Source organism: Falco peregrinus, chromosome 6, assembly GCF_023634155.1.
Source record: "Falco peregrinus isolate bFalPer1 chromosome 6, bFalPer1.pri, whole genome shotgun sequence".
Classification (NCBI taxonomy): Eukaryota; Metazoa; Chordata; class Aves; order Falconiformes; family Falconidae; genus Falco; species Falco peregrinus.
The window spans coordinates 79,275,252-79,302,986 of NC_073726.1; the positions used below are offsets into that span (position 1 = coordinate 79,275,252).

The 27,735-nt window shown below is 39.8% G+C and overlaps 1 protein-coding gene across 5 annotated transcripts in view; it reads right to left on the reverse strand.

Annotated features, from left to right (window-relative positions):
- The window catches only part of KIAA0930 (KIAA0930 ortholog), an 81,761-nt gene that overhangs the window by 27,270 nt on the left and 26,756 nt on the right, over positions 1 to 27,735 (reverse strand). For all 5 annotated transcript variants that reach the window (XM_055807222.1, XM_055807223.1, XM_055807221.1 and 2 more), the window contains exon 2: positions 13,580 to 13,728. In XM_055807222.1, the coding sequence (XP_055663197.1) occupies positions 13,580 to 13,728 (149 nt within the window). The remainder of the gene's footprint in view (positions 1 to 13,579; positions 13,729 to 27,735) is intronic.

Genomic DNA, 27,735 nt, shown 5'->3' on the forward strand with positions numbered 1-27,735 from the left:
AGCAGATTCTGGTTTTCTATTAAAAAGAAGTCTAATGGGACTACAGGTCTATCTAGTAGTAGCACCACTTTTCAGTTTTTTTCCCCCAGACCACAGTCACTAAAAAACAGTAAAGGGGAGGGGGTTGAACAGATACAGTGAACAAAATTCAAGATTTTTTCCACAATACAAGTTTAGCGAGGAAACACTCCTACTGTCTCCAGAGCCAACCGCAATACAGAGATTGCAATTTGATTTTTAGGATTTTACAGGTTTAGTTCAAAAGATCCAAAAAAAAAAAAATTAGCAAAAGAAAAAGTTTCTTTCAAAAACCGTCCATCTTCTACAAAAGTAGAATTATCCCCCAGTGTGTGCTCACCTCACAGTTTTAAAAGATCCCATCACACAGTGCATCTACCTATTGTGAAGCTAGTGGCTTTCAACATTTGAAGCATCTTGCTCACATTTATCCAAGTATTTCCTTTTACTAGTCTTCCCTGTAGCAAAAAGGTATAATTCCAAAATGGTATCTTAAACACTAACTAAATTAAATGTTTTTTCTAAATTCACTGACCAAAGGAACTAATGTCCTCCTCTCCCATGTTTCCGATCCACCTCCAAATACAGCCCTAGTTTGTTCTGTGCTTTTCGTGTGCATTATCTGCCAGTCACTTGTTTTACTTCCTCCCACTTTAACAATCTTTTTTCAGCACTGAGGTACCTTTAAGTGGTGTAACCCAGCTAAACATTAACAGAGCAAATTAGTATTACCAGCAGCATAGCATGTCGTCATTTTCTGGATAACACTTTACTCTTGGACACCTAATATTCTGCACCTCCACAGGCACTTATTTAAGCATCTAATCACATAGCTGGGATTTATGTGTGGCATCCTGTCTCCTCAGCCCAGCAACTAAACCTACAGCAGAAGGAAACCAGGTAGCTTTGGTACTGGTACCTATGTGCTGCAACTGCATGAGCCTGGCAGAAGCCAGCAGCTCGAGCCGTTAGGCTTTCTTGTTCCATTCCAGCAGCTCCTCATGGTGCAGCACCGCTGCCACAGCATGAAGCTGGAAGTAAGGAGTCGTTCCACAGTCTGCAGGTAGTCACAGACACCTACCATACCCCATCTAGACCCTCTCCAAGTAGAATTGTTGGTTCTCCAGGATTCAGGGCATCAGAAGAGCCTCTCCGTACAGATGTGATACTCAGATGCTTTCAGATCTGACTTGCATACAACTGACACAGCACACGGCACTTAGTTACAAAGGTAGACTGTGAAAGGTTCTTACCAGTATATATTTCTCTCTTAGGGGAATGAAAGATGTCTTAAAAAAATATTTAAAGAAAATATTTAAAGGGCAACAAAGTAGTGTTAAACGCTAAATACCAGCCATCAAGCAATGTCAGGACAAAAAATATATATATATATACACTTAACTGTAAATGCAATGTTAATGTAAGTTCTAGTTATATTCCCAAGCTGGGCAGAACATTAAACCCCTTCTTCTTTCTGGATCCTTTAAACACACACATTACAAGTAACTTTAAATGCTTCAAATAGCACCACCAGTGCTACTACAGCAAGACAGTTTATAGATGTGAAGGAGAGAGAATTTGTGACTACAGCAGCTTCTTATTAGAACCAACTGGTTACACAGCACGAACAAACTCTGGGGCATAAGCAGTCACCTTTGGCTCCTTCCACAACAGAAAATAATCTGTTTTTCCCCAACCTACGCAAAGACATCAGTTCTCACTCCCAGACCTCAGTTTTCCAATAACCTGAAAATAGTAGCTTCAATGGTTCTCAAAACCCAATATACTTCTGGACTTCTGCATCATCTCCATGACCAATGTCACCAAGGCTATCTCATTGATATAAATATATTTTGAACACATCAATCAAGCTGTACTAAGGTATTGGAATGCTTAGAAGAGTCCTAAAAGAGGCATTAAGAGAAAAATCCAGGTTCTCTGATGGAAGCAGACCTTCATTAGAAAGCAGATGATAAAGGGCATTAATTTTCTATGTTTCACTTTCACTGTCGCTCTGAAACACTCCAAATCCCAGTAGGCTTGCTTCTAACAATGTTAACTAAAAGAAAAAAAATACATGCAAACTCCCTTATAACTTTCAGAACATTATTTAATTTAAAGATGTAGCGATGCTGTTTTAAATCAGCCTCACAAATATCTCAAGCTACTTTAATACACTAATGATGGGGAAAAGAAGCATTATATTGATTTCTGCATCTAAAAAAAAAGAAATAATAATAAAAAAAGAAAATCAATAAGCTCCATGACCTCGATGTAATGCAGAGCACTCTTCCCTGGTCTGAACTTTTAATGGCATTTTTACCAGCAGGTGTCAGGTCTGAGATTATCAGATATTAGAAGGTAGATTCAGTCTGAGCCAAAGCTACCCAGTACCAGAAGAGGTTTTGTCCTATTCATCTTGGTCCTGGGGCTGCAGTGGAGGTAATTCATAAAAAAAGGAAACTAAGTGGAAAATAAGACTGCTGCCTGAAATCCAGCAGCAATACAGACCTGCATGAAAAATGCCAAAATCTCCGCAACGTCTCTGGCTTTAGCACCTTCTCCAGCTCATTGGAGCAAGGCTGGCTGCACAGAGACTGACCAGCCAAAAATCTGCCAAAACACGGTCCAAACTCTTCCTACAGCGTGGAGCTGCCATTACAACAGCGTTTGTTTCTTTGGGCAAAAGCTCCCCACCTCCAGACCACTGAGATGCAGGTCACTCCTTGCTTCCTTGCCTAGGTACTAGAACATATCAACAACATGATGCAATTTGGGAGGAAAAGACAGTACCCCAGGAGCTGCCAGGACTCTGGCATGGAAATAGGACATTTTCTCAGAACATGAAATCACCACAAATGGCATGGAGATCACCAATCTCCAAAGACTCTGGCCTCACGTGTATTTAACAAGCTGGAAGACGTGGCAATAATACAGACCTGTATACGAAGCAGTGTTCTTGTGTTTGGTAACAGGCTGCCAAGCATCACTGTAGATTATACACCCGATAAGACAGCGTGAACTGATCCGACCAAGTCACCCATGAAAATCCATCTGCTCACTCATCCGCTCAGCATTGACAGACCTGTCTTTATTAAATGGGAAGAAAATCAAAGTAGTCTGGTATTTTCTGGAGCATGTAGAGAAGCCCTATGGGAAGAGTGAATCCCCAGTCCTGTCACATAGAGAAGGTGCAGAAGGGACAACAATACAACAGATTACAACAGATTATGGTTACTGTAATTTTCACTGGCTGTAACTGTAAAGGACAAGAAAGCCCTCCAAAGCAAAACTCCAATTCCTTTTTCCTAGATACCATTAATTATTCAGAAGTTGCACCTGATCCTCCTGGAATGCACTCCGAAGCCCACATAAAGGCAGCATAATGCCCAGTAGCTATGGCAACTCAACACCCACCTTAGCTATAAAGCTGAAACAAAGCCCACTGCAATAAAGCAACTGTAACCTGTTTTTGTGCAAGAGGCAAAGTTCATCTACGGACAAACCCATCTGTGTTCTAAAAATTTGCTTCAACATTAATTACTTCTAATTCTCTCCCCACAACCACTTTGTATAATCAAAAGCCAGACCAACGGAAAGAGCAGTAAATGATCTAAAAAGCTGACTGTAATTTCTAGTGTATCTGAATAAATCAGAACAGCAAGAAGATAGCTCAGACTCTACTGCCTTGCAGAGGTTCCTTCAAAGGTCCAAATGGGACAAGTTGTGTGCCCCAAAAACGTTGCTCATCTTTTCTGTGATGCAATCACCCAGGAGAGTATATTGATAGCTTTGCACTCCCTCTTCCATTTGTTGGCATAAGAAATGCTGGGTGACTACAACTTCTGCCACTCACTCGTGACCTGCAGGTGAGAAACTTAGCAACGCAGATCATCCCAAAATGCAGTATTTACACCCTACCTCTGCCAACACCATGCTGACATTTAGCTTCAGCATTCAACTTGGAATATTTACTGCAAATGTTATGTATATTTGTAGGTAAGGACATGGGAGAGCATCTGTAGGTGGAATAAGAGCCTTGGAGAATGGCAGTGGATTACCCTCCCATCACCCAAGCTGCAGAATGGCTGAGGACACATGAAAGCTGCTAATACAACAGACACCATCCCTCCTCCAGCCCATACTAATCAGGAACAGGATTCACAGGTGGCTACAAGCAAACGTGCTTTTTAAATTGAAACGTAAACAAACACTTCACTCTGTTTTGTCACACAATGGGAGAGCCATTCAAATCAAAATCATCCAGACTATGTTGCAAGAATAGTTGCAATATTTCCTATCCTGAAGAAGCCACGTTAATTTAAATAAGCAGCTGAACTTGTTGTAAAATGTCTTCCCTCTTCCTGTCCTCTTTCTTGCATCTCTTGCATGTATTTAGAACATCACAACAGTAATCACCCCACGTGAATGTAGGATTGCCAGACAGATGTCACCTTAGAGCAAACTGGCTATGTGCATAAAGGGCTGTAGGGTTACTGACGTAATAATGCATATAATGGGGAAAAAAATACAACATCTAGCTTAAGAAAATGGGATTTACACAACCGGGTTCCTTCCTACTTGCACCCATCTTTCAAATGTGTCAGCTAGCCTCAAACCTGACAGAGGTCTCACAGACTGTATCACCGTGACAATTGGCAATCAGACGCCTCCTCGTTCCTACGCTGCTGAGAAAGGAAAGGGAAGCTCTGTCTTTTTCTCAGACACCATATGCCATGAACCACCCACAGCACCAGCTATCTTTTTGGTCTTTTTGGTCGCTACCAAGGCAAAAGGACTACACAGGTTAAGAGGCATGGGATGTTGCTGGAGGGACACTGGGGATCAAGCATGGAGATGAGCTGTACTTTGGAAAGGCCCAGGGAATACTGCAGGAACAGAATCACAGCAGTAAGAGAAGCAAGATTAGTCAAAGGGGATTTTTACAGAGATCAGATGTATCCATAGGCCTAGCTATATTATTCTGCAATTCAATTTATTTTGCCCTCTATATTTAATGGGAATGAAATTCTTGCCCATTGAAATTAATAGCAAAATTCTCAGCAACTTCAGAGGAGCTGGCATTTTACCTGAAGATTTTCCAAGTATTTGTAACTTATACACACATAACTCGAAGTAAATTTGACATTGGTGTATCTACAATAGTCTAGATTGAAATGTTTATAAAACAGGCAAACCACTGTAACAGGCAAACTGGATCAGATTCCAAAGAGGAATAATTACATATGAAGATTCACCACACAGGATCTTTTCTTTTGTACCAGAGTAATCTGATGGATTTGTAGACTTACTTGCAGTCCTATCACTAAAAACCACAGGCCTTGTAAGGTTTATTAGTCTTCATGTAAGAAATATAAAAAGCAACAGTAATGATTTTAAATAAGGTAATGAACGCTAGGGAAGCTAAAAAGAAAGTATGTGATTGCATAAAACATTTTTATTTGGTACAAAAAATACAAAAGGCAGGAAAATACTGTATTATAAAAATTTAATTCATATTTTGTTGTCACTTAAAGACTTCACTTGCAATTATTAAACTGGAATGATGCGTTTGAGACAGACAGCCGTTACATGGAGAACCATTACCATGATTTGCATGATATGTACTATATTTTTATTCCTGACAATTGAAATTAATTAAGGAGATTAAAATGGGCAGTGATTTCACCATATTTGATAAGGTTCAGCATGGTTCCCAATCATTTAAGTTTAGCTTTTATCAGGCAAAGAGCTAGAATTATGCTTTCTTTTTTTCATAGTTAACTTGGGATTTTAAAGAAAGTAAGACGACTAGGCTTACTGCTCTCCCTTCTAAAAGTCAAATAGGACTTAAATCCTTAAGGAAATGAGATGATCATGAGCTAGATTGCTTGGGAGCTTTTTCTTGTGCTAACCAAGAGGTATTAGGGATAAAGCCTCATACACCTGTGAAGGAGAGCAAAGCAGGGCTTTCTTCCTTGAACAAAGCTCTGAGCAAGATAGGCTAAAATTCTGATCTTGCACCACTTCATTACACAACGCTCCTGTACCCTCCACGTTCTAATGCACAGTAATGCTGAAAGGCTCAGACTGGGGATAACAGGTAACTGTATCCACTGACCAGTTAACTCATCGCCTGTCCACTCAACAAGTGCAGTTGCAGTCTAAGCTTGAAAACAGCAAAGTCACCTAATGCATAGCCTTTATTCCCTCCCTTTGATTTTACTCTTGATACTCAGTTCTGCAAAGCTATTCCCACTACTCACATGGGTTTCAGTGCTGCTGTAATTCCTTACAATCTAATCTTTCTCCTGTCATATATTGATCTGGTTGCAGATGATGGCTTAATGACATAAACCTGCCCTAAAGTCAACATTTTAGTTTACCTTAGACTGAGAAATGCTCTGATTGTGAAGTCCAGTCCCTGGAATTCAAGGTTAATTATGCTGCTCATCATCCCAACAGATGTGTGTCAGAAGACACGGAGGCAACGCTGCAAACATCCTCAGCTTCCATCCTTTGGCATCCTCTCCTTCCACCCAACTGCACTTTTCAGGGAAGAACAGACTTTGGTCTATGATTAGGTTTGAACTGAACATTAAACTCCAAAAAGAGAAACCCCATATATCTCTAATGAGAGAAAAAGCACACAGGGCATCAGTTGGCAGCTAGAAACAGTAGCTTCCCGTCTCTTCAAAGACGGAAAACACGCTCCTGTAACCTTTGCAATCTGTAGCAAAAAAATGCTGGTTTCCCCCCTCATTTGAGGGCACACACCAAACACTAAGGGTTTTTTTTAGATCCTGCACTGCCTTCTGTTTTCTCACTTTCTTCATTATTACGTGTTTATATCTCAGTATTAAAGAAACCACATTAAAATTAATTATAGCTCTTGCAAAAGTAATTCTTAAGCACAAGGAACTCCTCCCTAACGTAATGTTTTCTTTTCAATGAGCACAAGACATTCCTTCTGGATCAGCAAGTCACAGTCATAGAAAACAAAGACTTAACAAGCCTACACATCTAACTGTTTCCAGTACCTGCATATTGTACACAAAAAAGGAGAATCTGAAGTGATAAGAAGAACAAGTAAATTATAAGACTGAGAAAAACTAATGAGACCCACGGAGCTAAAAGTTGCCTTCAATCAACCACGACTGAAATTACTTATGTGAAAAGAATCCAAAGAGCCTAGTTCTGCCTTTGCAACTCCAGCAATAGCAGAAGAGGTATAGAAGATTAAAAATACAAAAAGTGCAAGTCGTTCATCTTACTGGAAGCGCCTAAATGCTTGATGATGCTCATCAAACAAATGAGGGGAAAGCAACAACACGTAAATCGTAAGACACACAGGGTTCGGAAACTGTTTTCCCCCAGCATAGCTCCGGCACCAAGAAAGCCATTGTAACTGTGGCTAAGCAAGACAACGCTGGGAGTTAAAATATGCTGATCAGTATCAGCAAGGCAAGAAATCACAGTATTCAAGATACTGGCAAAGTAATCCTAGCTGCTGACACCTGTACTCTGCGAATCGCATCAGCTTTCATTCCCCACTTCAAACCTTCCATAAATCTGCTAAATCAGCTTACAAAAATGGGAAGGATAGATACAAGTGACTATTTAAGCATTATCAAACATGGTCCCAGACCACACAGTAACCAATATTTTCAGATGTAATGGGTTGCTCGCTGTTAACCTTATTCCTGTAATATTCTCCAGTCTTTCTGAAGTCCTCCCTAGAAAAGCAGAAGTGCCACAAGCAACATGTAGCGTGCCTCCTGCAGAACAGCCAGCAAAACAAGGGAAGACGTGCTACATCAGTAATGAAGGAGAATGAAGGAGGCAAAGGCACGGCAGAAATAAGCTTACAGGATGTTAATAAATCATCTTATTTCAAACCATCTCTGTTGAATGTGGAAATGCATAAACTGGATTACTGACCAGAAAATGGGGGGGGGGGGGGGGGGGGACACCCAAACTTGGTGAATAGATTAGACATTGAAATTCTAATTACTAGTGTTATTAGAGACTTGATTACAATATTCCAGAGCTTCCCTTCAATTGCATATGAATTTTGACACCAAAACCAGACATTGTCATACCTCTACTAAGCAAGTTGCAATGGACTATAACCCACAGATCAAACATACCAAGTGCTCTGCTGAACTAGTAGCCTGATAAGGCTTTCAGGGAGCTCCAAGCAGACACTTTTTCCAGGGTGTAAAGCCCAGCCCAGCAGTGCTCTTCTGCCCCTCAATCCCCCAGTGACTCTGATATGCTGCATTTGTGATACTGAATTATTTATTACAATTCTATCAGACAGGGCAATCAGCTCTGGGCTTCTTTTCTTCCCACTGAAGTTTCTCTCTGCTGCAGAGAGTAGAGCACCCTCTCAGCCACATGACTCAGGGCTACCATGTTGCAGCACAATTCATATTAGATTCTATTCTGATCTGGGCTTTCTTGTCACCTTACTTGGCTGCTTAAGAAGAGTTCTTCAGAGACTGGAAGCAATTAATTAAAAATGCCTCTGCAGCCCACACCCTGCTCCCGAGTCCGGAGTTTACTGACTGTGATACTGCAAGGATATTTCAGCTGCATCCTCGCTTTGCCTCAGACACAAATTTACTCTGGAAACAGGACAGAATATGAAAGCATGTCCACTTTGAATGCTTGCTAGCCTGCCAGGTACGTTATAAACATATTCAAGTCACAGCCAGCCAGACCCAGTTCTGTGTGGGAAAGTGATGTTCTTGTAAAACCTGCGGCAGTATTCTTCTCTTCACTTTCGCCAAAAGATCCACTTTTGCATCACATGTAGGAAATGAAGAAGGTCTTGCAAAAAATGCACCATGAGCAGAGGCTGTCCGGTAGCAGCTCCTTTATGTTCACGTATTTAGACAACCAAACACTAGCAAAATAGTGTAAGAAAGTACAGGAATTTCTGAGAAGGTTAAGTATATAAGAAAAGCCAAATCTTTGCATTTAAGATGTTGAGCTCTTTACAGAAAATTGTATCAATTTGATAATGCCAGTGTTCCTTTTTAATTTCAAAATGAGAACCATGTGCTGATGCTGTCCTCTTCTGCAAGAGCCACTGCTCCTACTCACTGCAACTCCTCCATGACTTAGTGTAACAGAATAGTTGAGGCAGAACAGCTGTCTCTGGACTGACTTGCATATGTTGCAATCATTTTTTGATCCCACATACTATCCATGTTCAAGGAAAGAATTTATGTGGCAAAAAATATGCATTTTTTGACCATTTGTTTCTCTGTTGCATTCAAACAGTGATACAGAACTGTCACAAAGTACACCAAACAGCTCTTCTGGAGACATCCTGTTTGCTTACAATGTTCAGAAAAAAAAAAAAAAAGGGCAAAAAAAAAAAAGCAGCACTGTTCTGAAAAGTGCAACAGAGACAGCAACATAAGATTTTTAAAACATGCATTTCTGCTATATGCTGAGTTCAGGCTGTCAAATCTTGCAGCCAGATGGTGACAGTGAATTAGAGATTCAGCTATGAAAATCCTGTGTTTTTCAGTGGGAGTCATATGCCTGAAGTCACTTAGCTTTGGAAGCTAACTGGTCTCCTACCACAGCCAATATTTGTTGTGTCACAGGTCCAGATGCACACCATGGTACTGATGTTGTGGCTCCTGTTCAGTTCTGCTTCTGAAGCTGCAGCCACAACATCAGTAGCTTAAGCTTTTTGAAGATTTAACAGCCTAAATGACTACTCCATGCATTTGGCAGCAACTCTACTCCTCCACATTTATAGGATGCTGAAGAAAACAGGACCTAATCCAAAATCCAGGCAAGCTCAGAACATATATCAACAGTGTCTTAAATTTATCTTTCTTATTGCTTTGCCCTATAAAAGCAGCACCCTTTCCAGGTGACAAAGCATGATGCAAGGCTGAAGGGGTCAATACAAAATAGCTCTGCTGGTCTGAGGTTTTACCTTAGTTTCCCTACTCAGCAGTTGTCTCTTAACACCATGCTAGCATCTTCCATAGTCCTGTGAGAAAGTAAAGCTTCTTTCTCCAGAAAGATCAGAAGCTTGCAGCTGTAACAAAGCTTAATCCTTTAAAAATGCCTTTTGCACTGGAAAAAGCCAGAGATATTAAGTCTTTATCTAATACGATTTAAAAATCAGAATCCCAATCCAGCCACTTTAACCTTTTAAAGCTGTAGATTTTGATTTTGGCAATATACAGGACGCTTTGTAAGGGAGGATCACAGCTTACATTTTCCAGCAGGTCACATCAGCTGGTATGTGAAGCAGCAGCAAAGGGATTTTTTGAGTCTTAACAGTGCATACAGAGTGACATGTCAAAGGGATTTCCCCTTAAAAAAGCCCTGAACCTTAAGAGCTAAGCTCCACGGTGCCCTGCCTGCACAGATCCTGGCAGATGAGGTGTGTGGTTTGCTTAAAGACTTCGAGAGAAAAAGTTATCTTCAAAACCTGGCAAGAAAAACTGCAAGAGTATTATTGTGACATGCCAAGGAAATATGGAGTTGAATGCATTTCTCTGGGATCCTAGAGTCCGTGTAATGGATGTAGTCCAGAATTTGATATGGCAGTTCTGCCCTGGCACAGACCATATTAAGAGCTTAATTGCTGTTTCACCCATACACGCGCCGTTTAGAAATTGGTGGGATGGAAAAGAGAAGCAAACAGAAAGTCACTTAGACCAGGGGGTCTACGAAGTACACCATTTAAAAGGCCTTTTGAAATAAAATTTATGACAGTAGTGATGTTTAGCATCACCACCTACTGATACACCAAATTGTAAGATTTATTACTTCAAGCTGTTGTGACTAAGCTGCAGCCAAAGCCCTTCTCATCCAACCTTAAAACTGAACAGAACCTCTAATCTTGATCCTATCAGATTTTTTCTGCTTATCCTCTATTACACTTCAACTTAAAATCAAATGTTATTTCTGACACTTTTCAGCTCCAGTAAGCACAGAAAAAACCCCATAAGCAGGAAGGCCTTTCAACCACACATGACAGCCATCAAACCCTGAAAATAGTTTGATAAATTGACACTTGTTTATTGCTGACATGAATCATCACACCATGGCATGCAAATGATGTGAACACGCTGCATGAGCTCATCATCCTAGAACACAATCACCACTGTTGTCAGTATACAGGCAAACAACCCCTCCCCTCTCAATCCGTTTTTGTTGTTGTTGTCATCAGTTCTACAGAAGAATGCTGTGCAGATTATTTACATGAATATAAACTAATGCTCTGAGATGTCATAGGACAACTATTTACCTCACATGTCTCTGCCCGTGTTCTTCAGTCCAAACCTACAATTGCCAGGCAAATGCAGGGCACATATATAGGGTCTATGGAAGAACTACAATGAACTTGCTTCACTGTATACCCAAGCTACAACACCACCCACTTCTGTGGTTACCTAATAGTCAACTTCTGCGTGGCACGTGGAGAAGTCATCACCAGACCATTCAGCACAGGCTGGGCACAAGGCAGGAGCCAACAGTGCAGCACCAGTTCTAGCTCTTCATGGTCCCAAACAACTCTGAACCTCTCTCCTTTATCCATCTTTTCAGCCTACCTTTGGGGATGTAAATGAAAGCACACGGTTTGGTGGGTGGCAGGGATGCCTGAAGTAATGTTTGGCTTCTATAATTACCAGTCACTTGCTTCTTCCCCTTTTAATGATACAACTTTGGTATTTTGACACCATCTCTCAAGAAAGAATGGCCAAAACAACAAAGTAAAATAAAAACCTGTCTAGTCACAATTCAAAGAGTAGGGGTAGCTGTTTGGTGTCTCACTGCGCAGGACAGGCTCAAAAATTAGAAGAGGAGCTGGAACTGCAAAGCAGTCAGCTAAAAATTGAACAGGAACGCTGCACAGGTACCAAAGAACCACCAAACTATGGAGTTTCAAATGTAAAGTACTTCAAAGTCACAGGAAAGGTTCATTTCTCAGAGGCTGAGCAAAATGCAAACACTCAAGGAGGAATTACACAGTGTGTGCTACAAGGCACACTTCTCATCTTCACTGTTACGCAAGCAATTCACTAATGCTGACTTTGCAGTAACTACCACTTACAAAACCCCCTCACAAATAAAGATTATTTATGATGCTTTTAGGAGGCTTAAATAAAGCTCTGAGAGCAAATGCAATGGTTTATCCCACTGTCTCCTCTCCATAAGGAGTTCAAACACTTTAAACTGATTAATAAGTTAAACAGAGATTGATCAGGGGCACGTGAATGAATTTAAGTGACCAGCCTTCCTCTGAGGTTCAACCTTCCCTGTTGGGAAGGACAACAGAGTAAACAACCCATGCTTTTATTAGGCTAAACAAAGCCACAATATTGTTTGATGTGAAACAGGAATACATTTATAGTCATTTAAACAACAATTAGGATGAAAGTTGCCTCCAAAAGTCTTACAGCTCCAAGTATGCTGGCCAAAGACTACTAAACCACTGATCTGACAAAGAAAGAACAATATTTTGCCATCATCCTCTTAGTGGTTATCATGATGAAAGCTGGAGGGGTGGCGGGAAGAAAAAAGATCATTCCGGCCATTTTCTTATCTCCAATAAAAGCATGGAAAAAATCTTCTGGAATCCTTTTCTCAAGGGAGTTGACAACTATAGTTCTTTGTTTCACCATATTTAAACCCAGAGAACTCTGGTGTACCTGATTAAACACACTCTCACATACACCACGTGCAAATATCTGTGATTCAACAACAGTGTAAATTATTTACGTATATCAGGAAGTTAATCCCAGTCTTTTTTTCCTCCATTTATCTTCCTGCTTTTGATCCTCTGCAGTCATCTTAATTCCCATGAAAACTATAACTTCCTCCTGCTTCTGTTTCCCCTGCCTAAGATGAAAACTGCCATGAAATGCTGAGAAGTTTCTCAAATCTCTAATGGGAAAATACCCATGCAGCAGCACCAGGCTACCCGATTGTGTTTTCAAGAAATAGCACTTCTGTAGGAGGACATATTGTCTTAGATGTAGAATACAGTCATTTCTTCACTCTTCCTTGCTACCGTATCCCAGCTCCAGGAGGAAGGATGCATTCTGCTACTGAGTACCCAACAGGTGTCCATTCCTGACACTCCAGTATCTCAGGAAGGATTCTTCTAGAAGTACTGGAGTAACCATATTACTCGTCCTTTTTTCCTCCCTTTCTACAGATTTAAACTTTCAGTTTATAAAAGCATCATCATTGAAAAGCAAACCAAAAATCAGCATGAATGTCCTTCCCTTTCCCCCTGAGTGCAGGCTGATCAGCATAAAAGCTTCTCAAAAAAGCACTGAAAATCTCTGATCTCCTCAACTCTGTGATACTGAAGCTCACTTACACTGCTGCTGATGTTCACAGCGTTAACCACGGTACTTCTTTGCAGGCCAGTTTTGCGTAACTTCTTGTGGTGGACAAAGCTAGAGATTCCTTATCCTTGGTTTATAGTTCTTCAGATGTGTCAGGTACTCCAGAACACCAAATCCCATGTTAACTTATATTTCCCAGGTTAAAATATATCATTACTCACCTTTTTCCCCTCTGTACTATCACCGCTGACATAGGACAGTTTTCGACGGACATAGAAAAGCATATCATCTTGCCGGGGGGCCCATTTCTCCATAAAATACGTTGAAAACATCCAAGTCCAGAACACAATACGGTCATCTTTGAAACACCCTAAGCAGCATAAAAGAAAGGTGAAAAGAAAGGAGAAGTAAGTGTTGTGGAATTAGCATGTCACATTTGATTGTGTTTAACATGACACTCAAAAGTCTTCGCTACACATGGTGGGGTCAAAGCCCATCTGTAGCAGAAATACTCTTGCACAGCTCAGAGTAAGTTTTTCTACAGTGTAGAGCATAGCTGCCATTTAGCACAAACCCACAGACTGTCTTTGGCCACCATCAACTGAAACCACCTTCTGACAACTGATCTGCCCCTGTACACAACAAAGATCAGGGCCCATGAGTGTACCCTTGCTATGCCTGTGCCATGAGGAAGGACAGAACCAGTGCACTGAGCAAAAAAACATCAAAGAAGCACTCAAGGAGTGATTTCAAAGGCATGTAGTGCCAATATATGCTCCAGTTAATGATTTGAAGCCATCAGGTGCCAACAGTTTTATTATATGTTCTCAGGGAGTATAGCCAGTCCTTCAGAAACTAGCAGCTGATACCTTCCTTAAATTGATACACAGGACGAAGAACGTACCCATGCAGGGGCAACCGTAATTCACCCTCTCTCTGACAAGGAACAAACCCCACCTCTTCCTCCAGGAAACAAGGAGTTTTGAAGTCCTGAATCCCAATTAAACAACAAAAGCAGGGGGAGAAGTGGAAAAATGGGAAGGGGAAGATGCAACAAAGTCCTGTTCAAGGAGGTATTACACCAGCAATCATGGCAGTCGGCCTCCCACAAAGAAAAGGAGGCACAGTAGCGGTAACATCACATTTTGTGAAACTCTTCAAGCACTTAGCTCAAATTACTTAGCTGTAATAAAACAGCAAAAGGTGCTGAATCCCTTCTGTACCGTAATGCTTGCACACTGTTACAGACCAATATACAGACAACGAGAGAAACCACTCCTGTGCCAGGTGACAAGAGAGCTGAATTTCTCCACCGCTCTCTCAGTCCTCCTGGAGGCTCCTTGATGGAGCAATTGCATCCCCTCCCCGAAGCCCCACTGAGAGATAATTGTGGCTGTTAGCCAGAGCATAGCTGTTTTAAAACTCGTGAAGACAGAAACACTAAAAAAGGATATTACATTGCTGAGAAACAGCAAAAACCTGAAATGGATGATGGATGGTAGTGTTAGGTACAAGACGGCGAGACAAGTGTGGGGGGGTGTATGTACACACATGCAGCTGACAACCCACCCTCCAGAACATCTATCCTTTACAGTGGCTCATTTCCCTAAAAGCTATACATTGGCTGCCAAATTGGTACACACATTGCTCCCCAGCTCTCAGCTACCATTCAGCTTAGTGTATTTCCCTCCCAGCAGCACATTCCATGTATGAAATAGTTCTGCAGAGAAAAGAATCTTGCATGAGACAGAAATGACACCTATTTACAGCAATACCTGGATTAAGCTTTAGAAGATTTTCCAGTCAATTGCAAAGAAAGCTGACACATACCATAACAATGAACACGATTTTTCTCAGATACTGGTGGCTAACTGCAGGCTTCATAAAGCAATCAGTCAATCTTTTAATCCACAAGTGTAGCTCAGCACATTTTCCTACTTCATTTTGTGTGCAATATTTGCCAGACAAATCTTTTTTCCAATCTTTAATTACTATGGTGGGCAGGAGATTAGGCTTCCAAATTCTTCAGCAGACAAATGGGTGATTCAAATCAAAATCTTACAGCTCTCCAACTAAATCCAAAAGTAATATTGAAAATAAAATTAAATCCCACTGATGGACCGTGCACAGAATACATTGATCAACATGAGGTAGGATAGTATTTGAAAAACGTATATAGTTGACTATGTAAAAAAAAAATAATTAAAAAATGAAAAGGCTGAGAGAGAACAGGAAAGTGCAAGGTTAGGGGGATCCCAGTGCAGGTTAATTCCAGGCCACACTGCAATTGCTTTATTTACATGACTGCAGTGAAGGAAATTCAATTACTTAAGGTGGCATAGAACGTAATGTGGAATCACGAATAAAATATGTGATGCACTTAAGTACTATCCAGTTTTTCCAGCAAAGAAAGGGAATCTAGCACTGGAGAGATCAGACACGGGGTGATGGCCATCTGCACCATGTGAACCCCTCCCTTGGGCACAGGTGAACAGGCCTGCATGGCAAACAGCTATATTTGTGAGCCTACCACATAACAGTGGATTCAAAGGTGTTCAGACTTCCAAAACCAGGCTGAGAATGGACAGGATTATCATCAGTCAGTATATTCACAGACAAACACCAAGAAGAGAAAAAGGACTATTCAGGTTTAAGGATATACTGCTGATACAAGGACAAATGGCTTTATACTACCCATCAACACATATGTAGGCTGGAAATTCACAGCCAATTCCTAAGTATTCAAGCCATGAAGTTCAGGAGCAGCACCCTCAGTTGAAACAGTAAAGGCAAAAATCCCTAAGGCTGTAAAGACAGAGCTCAACTTGGTTAAGAAGGTTCAATGTCGTACCAGTGACAGCCAAGGACACCATGACCCAGTCCTGCCTCTATATTTAGCAGAGTAGAAAACAGGGCATACATTCATTGTGATTCATTAATGGTCTCGAAGAAACTTATTAAATCTCATGGGTTTTGAGTACCTGAAATCCCAGCCTTAATTAAATGGCGAGGGGAGGAGGAAAAGGGGAAAGAGCATTGCCCTGAGTTCATCTGGAGTTCTAGGAAAATCAAAGGAAAAACACTCTGTAAGAACCATCTCTGAAAAAGTTCTAGTGTTCAGAAGTACACTGCTATGGTTTTGCTTCATAAATGAGTAAACAAAATAACACTTACCAAGCCACTTCAAAATTTATAGAAGAATCTTTATCAGGGGAAAATATTTTTTCCTTATAAAGCAAAAATCAAGTTATCTAAACTCAGCATTGTAAATGAGGGTTAAATTCTGGTAGTACCTGCAAATATCTTGAGAAGCTGTCATATGAATTGCTTACATCATCAGATGTAATATGCAATAAAGCACGGGAATTAATGTGCTCTTCTGAACTATTTATGAGCAGTTATTATGAGCATTAATACATGCAGCAGAACAGCAGAACGGGGTAAGGTAACAGGATTTTGTATGTACTTTTACCCTTGCTGGGGAATGCAGGGCAAACTGGTTTAATGTATTCAACATTAGTCTAAACCAAAAACCAGGGGACAGAAGTGCTGCAGTAATGAAGTTACTTCAGCACTGCAGCATAATTGGGCAGGGGGGAGGGGAACCAACCTAAAACCCCTTATACCACTATTGGACAGCCATCAATTCAAAACCTTACCTGCAACAGATTAGATGTAAAATCATCCTCCAAGCTTCAGGGATACTTGCAGACACTGCTGTAATTAAAACCAGCCTGAGGATGTTCTAACTGTTCTGCCTGCAGTGGCTATAGGACTTCTCTTGAAGCCAAAAAGAGCCAAATCACTGCAACACAGCTGCCTCTATTAAATTTTAGCAGAATCACAAAGGATGGGGAACAGCACACAAGAAGAATTAGCCTTTAAAATCTACTCTTAAATAGCATTAACTTGGAAAGGAGATGATAAAATTTGTAATCGTAATCCAGACTTCTTAAAACTTGAGGCAGGGGGTGGGAGGTAGACTTCTATTCCTATTTCAAGCCAGAAACTATCAGATCCAGTATGTCCACTCAAGCTTGCCTTCAAATATTAGACCCCTGAAAGCATGGCGTACCCTTACAGTTATTTTGATGGTTTACAGCATCTCACTGGAAGCCTTCCAGCTTTGCCAAGGAAAAACTTGGAAACTGCTTTTAAAACTGTTTTGGGTGATGATTTTGAAACTGTCAGGCTAACAGCCAGTCAATAGAAAGAAGAAAGCCCAAAGCTTTACTTTCCCAGCCTTTACCACAGCACTCTGTCACAGTGCCTCAGCTGCACTCCAGGCAGTAGGGTCCACAGAGCAGTTGTGTCCCCATGACATGCCACCCACCAAAGAAGGGCTCACATTCAGCTCCCAGTTGGATAGCTGATGACCTTAACCCTCTGCTATTATACTTGATACTGCTTCTATCCACCTGGCAAGGACTGAAATCAAAAACAGACACAGATTTTTCATAGCCCAGACAATCGTGAGTTGGCAGCAGTTTTCTATCACGTTGGTTCATCACCATTTGTACAACACTCTGAAGAGGTGCATGCACACTTATACCCTACTGTTAAGTTGGAAGGCCCTTAATAAAACACCTGGCACTTAAAAGCTCTTGAAGTTTTGACTTTGGTATTTGGGGAGGACCTTTTAAACTGCTAACAGTTTTATTTTTGCCAGAGGAGTATTTGAGCCTTCTGCAACACCAGAATTAGATAATATTTGCAAAGGAATCAAATCCCATCTATAGTAGAGAGCATGTAGCAAGACAGCTTCCTGAAAACACTCCTCCCCTAGCAAATTCTGCTTCTAAATGAATGAAACAGATTTAAGAGTTCAGACTATAAATCTTAATACACCAGAAGTTGATTATATAATTATGAGACCTTTGTCATGAATAAATCCTAATTACAACAGTTTACTGTAATGATTCATTTACATGGATTTTATCCTCATTAGAAGCAAGATTTATGCCAGCTGCAATGTAATAAATGTCTTTCTTTTTACCTATTAAATTTTTATATTGAGCATTCATTTCAGGGAATTGACTCCAGAGCCACATAAGCAGTTACGATTTTTTTTTTTAAATTAATGCTTTCCAAAAAGATCACTGGATAAAGAGAAGTGTCAGCATATTATTTTGCTTCGAAGGAATAGAAGAAAAGATTTTCCATTTGGTGGATAATAATTTTTTCAGCATGTACCACTCAGAGTTCAGAGGAACAGTAACTTCAGCTAGACAGGGTTTCTTCCTATGCGTTCATTCCTCTAGCCTGCCATAGCTACTCTTTAACTGTGAACCATCACAAAACTCATTTCATCCAATTCTGCCACAGTGCTATCAGCTGTAAAATGAGCATCCTTAGATGTTTAGGGGTTAATTAGATGCTTATGAAGACCTTTATAGCCCCAGCACGGAAAGCAAACTAGAGTTCTAAGAGTTTCACACCATATTTAATTTTTGATTTGAGTTTAGCCAAGTATTTTGCAAGGACAATATGAGAAGTGCTTCACACATTAAAGCTACCTTTGATACTATAAAGTTATAATTATGACTGCATTAAATCAGAATGCATGTTCCCTACCCAGTGGTAGTTGCCAGCTAGACAGATCATTAGAAGTCTAAAGCTCTGTCTTCTTCCCATGCCTGCATAAAAGGACACACCATTTAATCCCTTCACTTTGACTTCATAAAAACACAGGACTTCACCAAACTTTCAGAAGTTCACTGGCAATGAACACTTGAGAGCAGGCAACACAGAGGGAATTATTACCAAACCAGAGGTCCCCAGAGCACATCCCTTGCAGCATGCTCCTCTCTCATAAATACTTGGGCTGGGAAAGGAGCACCACTGCTGATGCCAGCTGTAATGACATAGCACAGTGAGAAGTGTGCTTTTGCAAGTATGCAAGTCCTAAATCTGTCAGAAAAGACAACATATACTTTCAACATAAGTTTTTCTGGCAGAACTATAGCTAGAAAAAGAAGGCATCACGGTAACAGCAAAGACAGGGACAAGAAAGATGTCACAGATTAATCATCCTACTCTTCCACAGACTCAACCCTCCTCTTCTCCTCACTCCAAAATGGAGGTAACCATTCTCCTACCCCATCAACTGTTGCACGCATACAGCCATTAACATAATATAAAGAGGATAAGCAGAATATAATTAAAGATGAGAGAATAATTTCATAACAAATACAGCACACACTTCTTTACTAACATACAGTAATTTACAAGGAGGATGAATGGATGAAAGCTCATCTAAAGTTGAATGTAGAAACCCGGTTTAAACCAAATAGAAATGTTGCTGCTTTTTCCTTTCTTTCCATGGGCATTTTAAGACTATATCCTCCATCATGCTTTCAAACATGCACACATACATTAGACTTTTTTTAAAGCAATATAATTGATTTAAACCTTGGCTTCATAGCATATCTAGAACAGAACTGACAGAATTTGAGCTTCAAACATTGAGTCATCAATGTTAAAAGGCTGAGAAAAACATTAGGCCAATTACTCTTAGAGCTGCTGTGACAGATTTACTCATTTGCCAATAGATGATATCACCTCTCTCATATTTATCACCTTCTCTAAGCACGACTAAATGGTAGACGTCACTAAGATCCCCAGAATCAATATGCAGTTTCAGTAGACACCTTAAATTTAAGGCCTGTTCTCTCCAGGTAATTGGCTCAAAGGCCCAAAATAATATGAGCCAGAAGCTGTCACTTGGATCAAAGACAAATGTGGTCCTCTGTGTGTAGAGGGAGAGAGAAACACATTTCTACCTTCAGGACTAGGCTGTAAAGTCTTCCAGGAAGGCCTGTGAACAATTCCATGAAATAATACATCCAAAATACTTGAGATTCAGAGAAACTAAGCTCATTTTCAACTGATAAATTCCATTTCCTAAAATACAGAAATGACTCAGAGCTGACTGAACACAAGTTGTGCTTAAGTGTTATGCTGAACTACACAACAGTGGGTAAAACTTAAGTCTGTTCTAAAGATGACAGTTTACCCTACCCAGTAATAGTCTCCCTTCTATACACAGAACTTTGAGTCTCTATACAAAAGTCAAGCTACAGTTGTAGCAATGCAACTTTCACGGTCCATGCTTGTAAAACACCTGCCAGTCATACCACACGCCTATCCACTACTTGCAAAGTGACAGAATTATATTGCTCTGGAAAAAAAAGAAGGAAAATGCCACAATGTAAAAACTTTTGATTCTGAGGACTGAAGTATAAGCTTAAAGTATATTTGACATTCACTAGTGATGGCTCTCCACTGCCCCACGCTCCTCCTGACCCCTCGGACTGTCCCCTAAACCCAATACAACACGATTTCATTCACATAATTAGATACAGACTTTGTCTAGATTCTGAAGTTTTCTCTTTTACCCAGAGAGGCTATTTAATCAGGGTCGAGGCTGATGCATCAAGGGAATTCTGTCGCAGAGACAGCTTTCAGGAGGTACAGATTCCCTGTGCCATAACCATACCCCTACTTAGCCACTTGCTTTTTCATTAGATGGGACAGGTTTGTGCCGTAAATGTTAAGACAGAAGGCTTTGCTTTCAACATAGCGCAATTTCTAAACATCTGAACAGCAGACTATTCACAGACAGTTTATCTCTGTCACCAAAATTTATACCTTCTTCAACATAGCACGCATGCCAGCTACAACCACTTTCCTGTCTCCCTGGAAAATATGAAATAATTCATTTATATTGCAGCATCACTTTGGGTATCGTAAACAAGCTCTCCCTTTCTGCCTCTGAGAAAAAATAATTCATGCAAATTAAAATTTCACAGTATCTCCCAAGGTTGTTAGGAGTGCATATTCTTTCTAAGAATCACCCATGAATAACTTTGATGACACGAAAGGTGCCTTATCAAAATATCCAATAGAATGGAGATAGACCAGAATCAGACAATAAAATATACATCCATCTATCATTTCCTTAAGTTCTTTCTTTTGTGAAGGATCTGCAGAAAGTAACACAAGGTGTATTATACACAATTTCTAATATTGACTTTGCTTGAATTCCAAAAGCATGTTAAAAAGAATAATAGTTTCCGAAGAAATCAACTGTCCCAAGAATGACGCATATTTTGGCCTAGAATTTAGAGCAACATCATCCCCATAACATTAAAACAAACAAACAAACAAGTAGTTTTGTTCCTTTTCCCAGCTTATTTTTTTAGGAAAAGACAGTACTTCCACCGTCACCATATTTCTGGAAAAGGGCCTAGAGAAACCCGCTTTTTAATAGCTATAATTTGAAGGCTAAATCTTGAATTCACTGAACCACTAAGCTTGTAAGGGTGCAAACTTAGTGCTACTGGTCATCCACTGCCTTGGCTCTTACCTTTATCAGTAAGATGAGGAGGAAATTCTGCATGTTGAGGAATCAGTTCTCAGTGCTTTAATTCTACTAATGATCCCTAATGTTAGAAAGGAACAATTAACATTATATACATCAATAATCAGCAAGTGTTTTACATTTTCTGCCAAGAAATACTTCTTGAAATTAGGCTTCAAAGCGGTACTTTCTGAGTCTTCAGGTCTAATATTACAGTGATGAATTTAGTAACATAGAATATAAATATTGAAGTTTCATGATAAAGAGTGATTATAGATAAGGAACTACAGGTCAAACTAAATCACTTGAAAATAACAGGGACCATCTTCTCTTACATTACAAAAAATTCTAAAGAAATTAAAATGTTTCAAGACTAATAGCATGTAATAATGCGCTCCTTTCAGTGAAACCAAAGATAGTACTTTTTCATACTAGCATTAAAAAGTGTTTGCCCTCTTGCCATCAGTATAAAAATAGCATCTGTTAACATGAACGATAAACCACCAGCTCTCCATGTGGGGCATTTGCTTACTGAAGACAAAAAATACTTGCCAATAAGCTTAAAAAAAACCCCAAACAACTATATATTGAACCTCAAGAGATCAAAGGAAAATAGTGTTAAGGAAACATGTGAAGGGTAAAATATGAGAGTTGCTATTTCAGCTCCTGCCTGGCAGACCATGGAGAGCCACATCTTGTTTCTAACAGGAGCCTCAGAAAAAGCAAGAATCATTTCACAACAGGTAGGTATGGGATAATCTACTGCACACCCAAGTCTTACCCTAACACTTTGTGCTGAACCTTGAAACATGAAGATTTTTGTCCTTTCCAGAACTTTGGAATTATCCTAATGCACCTCAATAACTTGGGGGAAAAAAAAATCTTATGAAAATAAGACTTCCTCTCTGAAACTTTGCAAGTTCTCAGACTCAATTAATATTAATTCATTTTGATATAAAAGAGTGGTGCCGTTTCGGGGGGGGTGTTGAGCTTTTTTGGAGGGGTGTGTGTTTTGCTATGCTTTGGTTTGTGTTTTTTTTTTTTTATTGTATTTCATAACATGCAGAACTGATTTTGATGAGGGAACTAATAGGAAAAGCGATACAGCTCATGTCAAAACTAATTTTGCCAATTCTGGAAAAAACACATTGCAAACCAGCCAGCTAGAGCATTCCTAGAGGAAGACAAAATTCCTCTTGCAGCTTACAGGGAACAAGTGTATTGTCGTAGGAATGGATTAGCAATACTAGCTCCTGGTTACTACTAGCAGGTGATAAATGTATACTTTCCAGGGCAATGACCATGGACAAACACACCAAATTTTAGTGTACAGCCAAAATACTCTCTAGGTGGTTCTGCTACAGATAGCCATTTCCATATTGAAACAAGCAAGCACAATCTGAGTGCATACTAGGCTTCTGAATGACAACAAAATGCACTTATTACAGGAAATGATAATATTTTAAAAACACATAATAGAAATCTAGATCCCATTTCCAAGCAACTGCAAGTACTTGAAGTGTAAGTTTCATGGAAAGTCAAAGGACTTGGGGTTTTAAGTGCCACTTTATTATGTGACATTAGTAGTAGTAGTAGTACTATTATTATACACATTTCCCTCTGCTCTATCCTTTGGCTTTATTTCAAAATGCCCATTGTCTGTCTCCTTTTCCCTGAGAAGATACAACAAATAGAATAAAATCAGCATATCAAAATAGCTAAGAGACAGTAGATAAATGCATAGAATCTTTTAGAACCTGAAATCCATGCATGGAACCTGGAAATTAATACTTTCTCCTATTCAAAAGCCCTGAATTTCTGCATTAAATGTGATTTATTTTAAGCTTTTTTCCATAAAAAGATATCAATAGATATATTTTTTAAAATGTAAACAAAAGCATCCAGGATGAAAATGAAGGACTAAATCAAGGGAAGGGAAAGGTTACTGGAAATGCTAACAGATCTACTGAGCCAAGACAGTCTACCCTAAACGATGCCAGATTTTGCAAGCTGCCATTGTTACCAGAATTGGTGTAAATTCTAGCCCTATTCTAGTAGCTACATACTTAAAATACACGTCACTTAAGAACACAAAATAATAACAGGCAATTATTATCCCTATAGCAAAAAATAACCTTTTGAATGCAACATATTTAATACACCTCCTCTGGCTACAAAACAGGAATTTCAACAGGACTGTGATTTGTTGCAAGTGCACAGGGAGACCAGGAGTGATAACTGAACAGTAAATATCTACATCACAACATCAAACTAAAGTTAAGAAGTCTTGATTGTTTTATAAACAAAAAGTAATGCAAAAGAATGCAAGAAATAGCTCTTTCAGTAAACAAGAGTGTTTCTTTAAAAAAAGCACTGACGAGTAGCAAGCAGTAAAAAGAGAGGGATATAAACATCCTGGTAGAATAGGATTGTGTCTTACAAATCCTTGCATCCATAAATTTCAGAGTTAAAAAAAAAAAAAAAAGGCTAGTTTTAAAGCAAAGAGCTAACTGAAGGTAGTAGTTATAATTCTGCTCTCCAATGCTAACAAAAGACCACACCAATCTACTTTCAGATGCTAATCTTCAAATCTTACTTTCTCATTAAAACCAACCATGCAGAAGGAAAAAAGCAAGAGCACTTCAAAGCAACATGTGGCACAAAGGAGGGCTGCCATCATGGCTAGGGCTGCACTGCTCACCAACACTTTGTTTTTGCTCTGGCTTGTGTTGCAGACTATCTTGGCTACCCTGGGAAGCTGCCCAGTTTCCTCTCAGGAAAACAGGGTAGGGGATGCTTTCTCTTGTTTTCAGCTTTGCCTCTTTAAGTTGAAAAAAACCACATACAGCTGGTTCATTCATTTTTTTCCCCCTTTTCTTTGTACTTGGAGTGGTCTCTGAATTCTCTCGTATACTAGTACAAGCAATAAAAGCTATGCTGACTAAAAACACCAAGATGAAACTGGAACATGCCCCATCCTTGCTTTAGTCCCATTCTTTAAGCTTTAAGACACTATTTCAAGGCTTTTCCAGCTGTTTCTGCTTGACATTTGCATAGATGTCAGTAACTCCACAGCATACCAAGGTAAGGTACATGCACACAGGGGTGCTCACATGCTCTGCCACCAGCTGCTGGGACACGCTAATACTGTTTCCTATTCGCAGCATAACAGTGATACCAGGATTACACACCAGCTCTTCAAAGACTATCTTAAAATTTCTCACACTCAAGTGGCAAAGAATACAAGAGGATATCCTTTCTGATTATTCTTCTTTCTTTTTTCCTTTTCTTTTTTTTAGCCTTCTAGCTGTGAGAGCGGGCCAGAATCAAATTTCCTTCCCAAATCTAGTATGCATAACTGCTCTGGTATCTAAACCCTACTGAGATTTTATTGAACACTGCTTCCCAACTTCAAGAAAAGACAAAGAGTATGAATAAAATAAAACCTGTCACGACATCAGCAAGCAGGGAACTGACAAGGGAGAGCCCTCAACACAAGCCTGTTTGCCAAGTAGACTATACAGTGCACCGCAACATCTATTTTGTTGATAAGTTGCCCTACAGTCAGTGTAACTTACCCTCAGTTAAAAAGGCAAGATAGGGTACAACAGAAATAAAAAGGAAGGGGAACATGATCCATCCTATATCTTCTAACCTGATTTTGTCATTTTTCTTCCCATAAAGCCCACATTTGTGGCACCATTGCAAAGTGAAAACTGCATTCATTTACCCCCCACGTATACCAACATCCAGCTTATTTCGGTATTGTATCACCTCAGCCCGTGGACCAAAGCACAGATGGTCCTGCATGTTTTGGGCTATGTGGAAGGAATGCATTTGAGTCACTTGTTCTTAGCCAACACACCACTAAGATTCAGATCATCTGAAAGATCAAAGCAAGAAAAAAAAAAGGGGGGGGTGGGGGGGTGGATTTTGTATTAAAAGACTTAACTACATAATCATTCTACAGTCTTTCAACATAGCTTAGAAATTGCCAGGCATTTCCCTGAAAGGCACGTGACGATTAGACAAGAAAAATAAAGTATTTCTGTTTTTACTAACATGCACCCCAACCTTTCTTGCTTCTTGTAAACAAGAACTTCATTCCATTAGAGAATACACCTAGCTAAATGTAGCTGAGCGAGCGGCTGGTGTTTTGGGCATGCAAGGTAATTGGAAGAAAGGAGTATGACAGAGCAGGGATAAATAGCTTCCAATTTGCTAAAGGGAAAATGGGGGCAGGGGGGAAGTTACCACCAAGACCCAGCACTTGTACTTCACAAATTAAAATCCTCAATTCATATCTGCTCTCCCATTCAGCTTCCTTTTGTATAGGAAATCTGACATCTTGATACCTTTGACATATGCATTTCTTTCTGCAGGAAAAAAAAATGAGCTTTCTTCATTGTGTATCAGTTGTCAAGCTGTCAAGATGACTAATGTTCACATCACTGCCGCATCACTATTGTTGTCCTGTTTAAGCACTAAAAGCATTTGTCAGAAATTTTCTGTCAAATTAAAATACAGAAGAGAAAATAGCAGAAAGAGGATTCCAAGCTGGAGAAAGAAAAATAAAAATAAGTCGTGAGTTAATTATGAAATTCTCTCTCCTCCCAACATTAACACAGATGACTGTAATACCTAGAATAAATAAAAAAAAGTTAATCTTAAACCCAATGTGTCAGAACAATAAATTGCCAGGAGGAAGACACTTCCATATGTTAGAATTTTGTACAGTTAGATGAATCTCTTGGCTAAAATGTATGATGAGGAAAAGTGGAAGAAAATACGCAGCCTTCCCCTAGCACAGCACTTACAGAAAATAACCTAGCACACTATTTGGATCACAAATTTTCTCCTAGGATGAACTAAAGTTCACATCCTGGACACTAGCACAAGTAGCCTGGGCATAAGAAGGAACATATGTAAGTATTACCTTTCCACCACGGAATCATACAAGGTGACTGCAAATACACAACTTCTGTTGGAAAAAAATTCTAAGGTTGTCATCTGTGGCTGATGGTTCTTTCTTCCACCATAAATTACAGCCTTTGGAGCAGAACAGGTGTTGAATTTGCACCTCAACAGCTGTAGTTCAGAGTATTAACATGAACTAACATTTTTTTTTTTTTCCTTTGAGTCTGCCAGGCTGCAAGCACCTGAGGAACAGACTCAGTGACCATTCTGCAACCTCTGCTATGGAGGCAATCATCTCCAGCAGACAGCAGGGTGGATGCAGCTGGGGCTGGCAGCCTCTCAAATCCTCTCAGCATGAGTCTCCTGATAATCTATTACATGTCTTTTCACATTAATTCCAGGTATTTGTTCTCTAGAAGCCCGAGCCAGTAATCTCATAGGTAAGTAGTGCTTACAGGTTAAAACTGCCTTCTAGAGCTCCTCATGGAAAAGATGGCAAATTAAAGGCACTAAGTTAATAAAATAATTAGACAATATTATTTCAGCAAGAAAAACTGAGATCTCTAGCTTAATGTTTATTCAAGAAGACATTTGTAGATAAGCCAAGAAATCCATAGAAGGGTGTGTAACCTGGCTGCAGTCAAACATATTGATTCCAAGGAAATCCATACCTACACACTGTGCTACAAAGCTGTGTAGTTACAAATTCAGGAAGTCATCCCACAGTATCAGTGACCTCTAATCAATTTTGTGGCTTGATATCAAATTATTTGGAGAGAATTAGAATGGAAAGAAGGTGTCCCTCCTCTCCTAGCAAAAGTGAGAAATCAATCAGCCTCCCCTTACTCCACTTGAGTCTGGGAAGATGAGCTTCTTTCCTCCTTTTCATTAGCTTCAGAGATCAAGGAACCTCATGGAGGTAAACAGAAGGGAGATCAGCGGAAGGGACCAATACAGAGAAACAGATACTGAAGAACTTAAAGGGTTTTCTCATGTTGCTGTGCTCAGCAGCATAAAGACAGGCATCTGAAAAAGCAGAAATTGCCTAATCAGAACTTGTATCAATTGGGTTTTTTTTTTTCAGCTTTCAGGTGATTT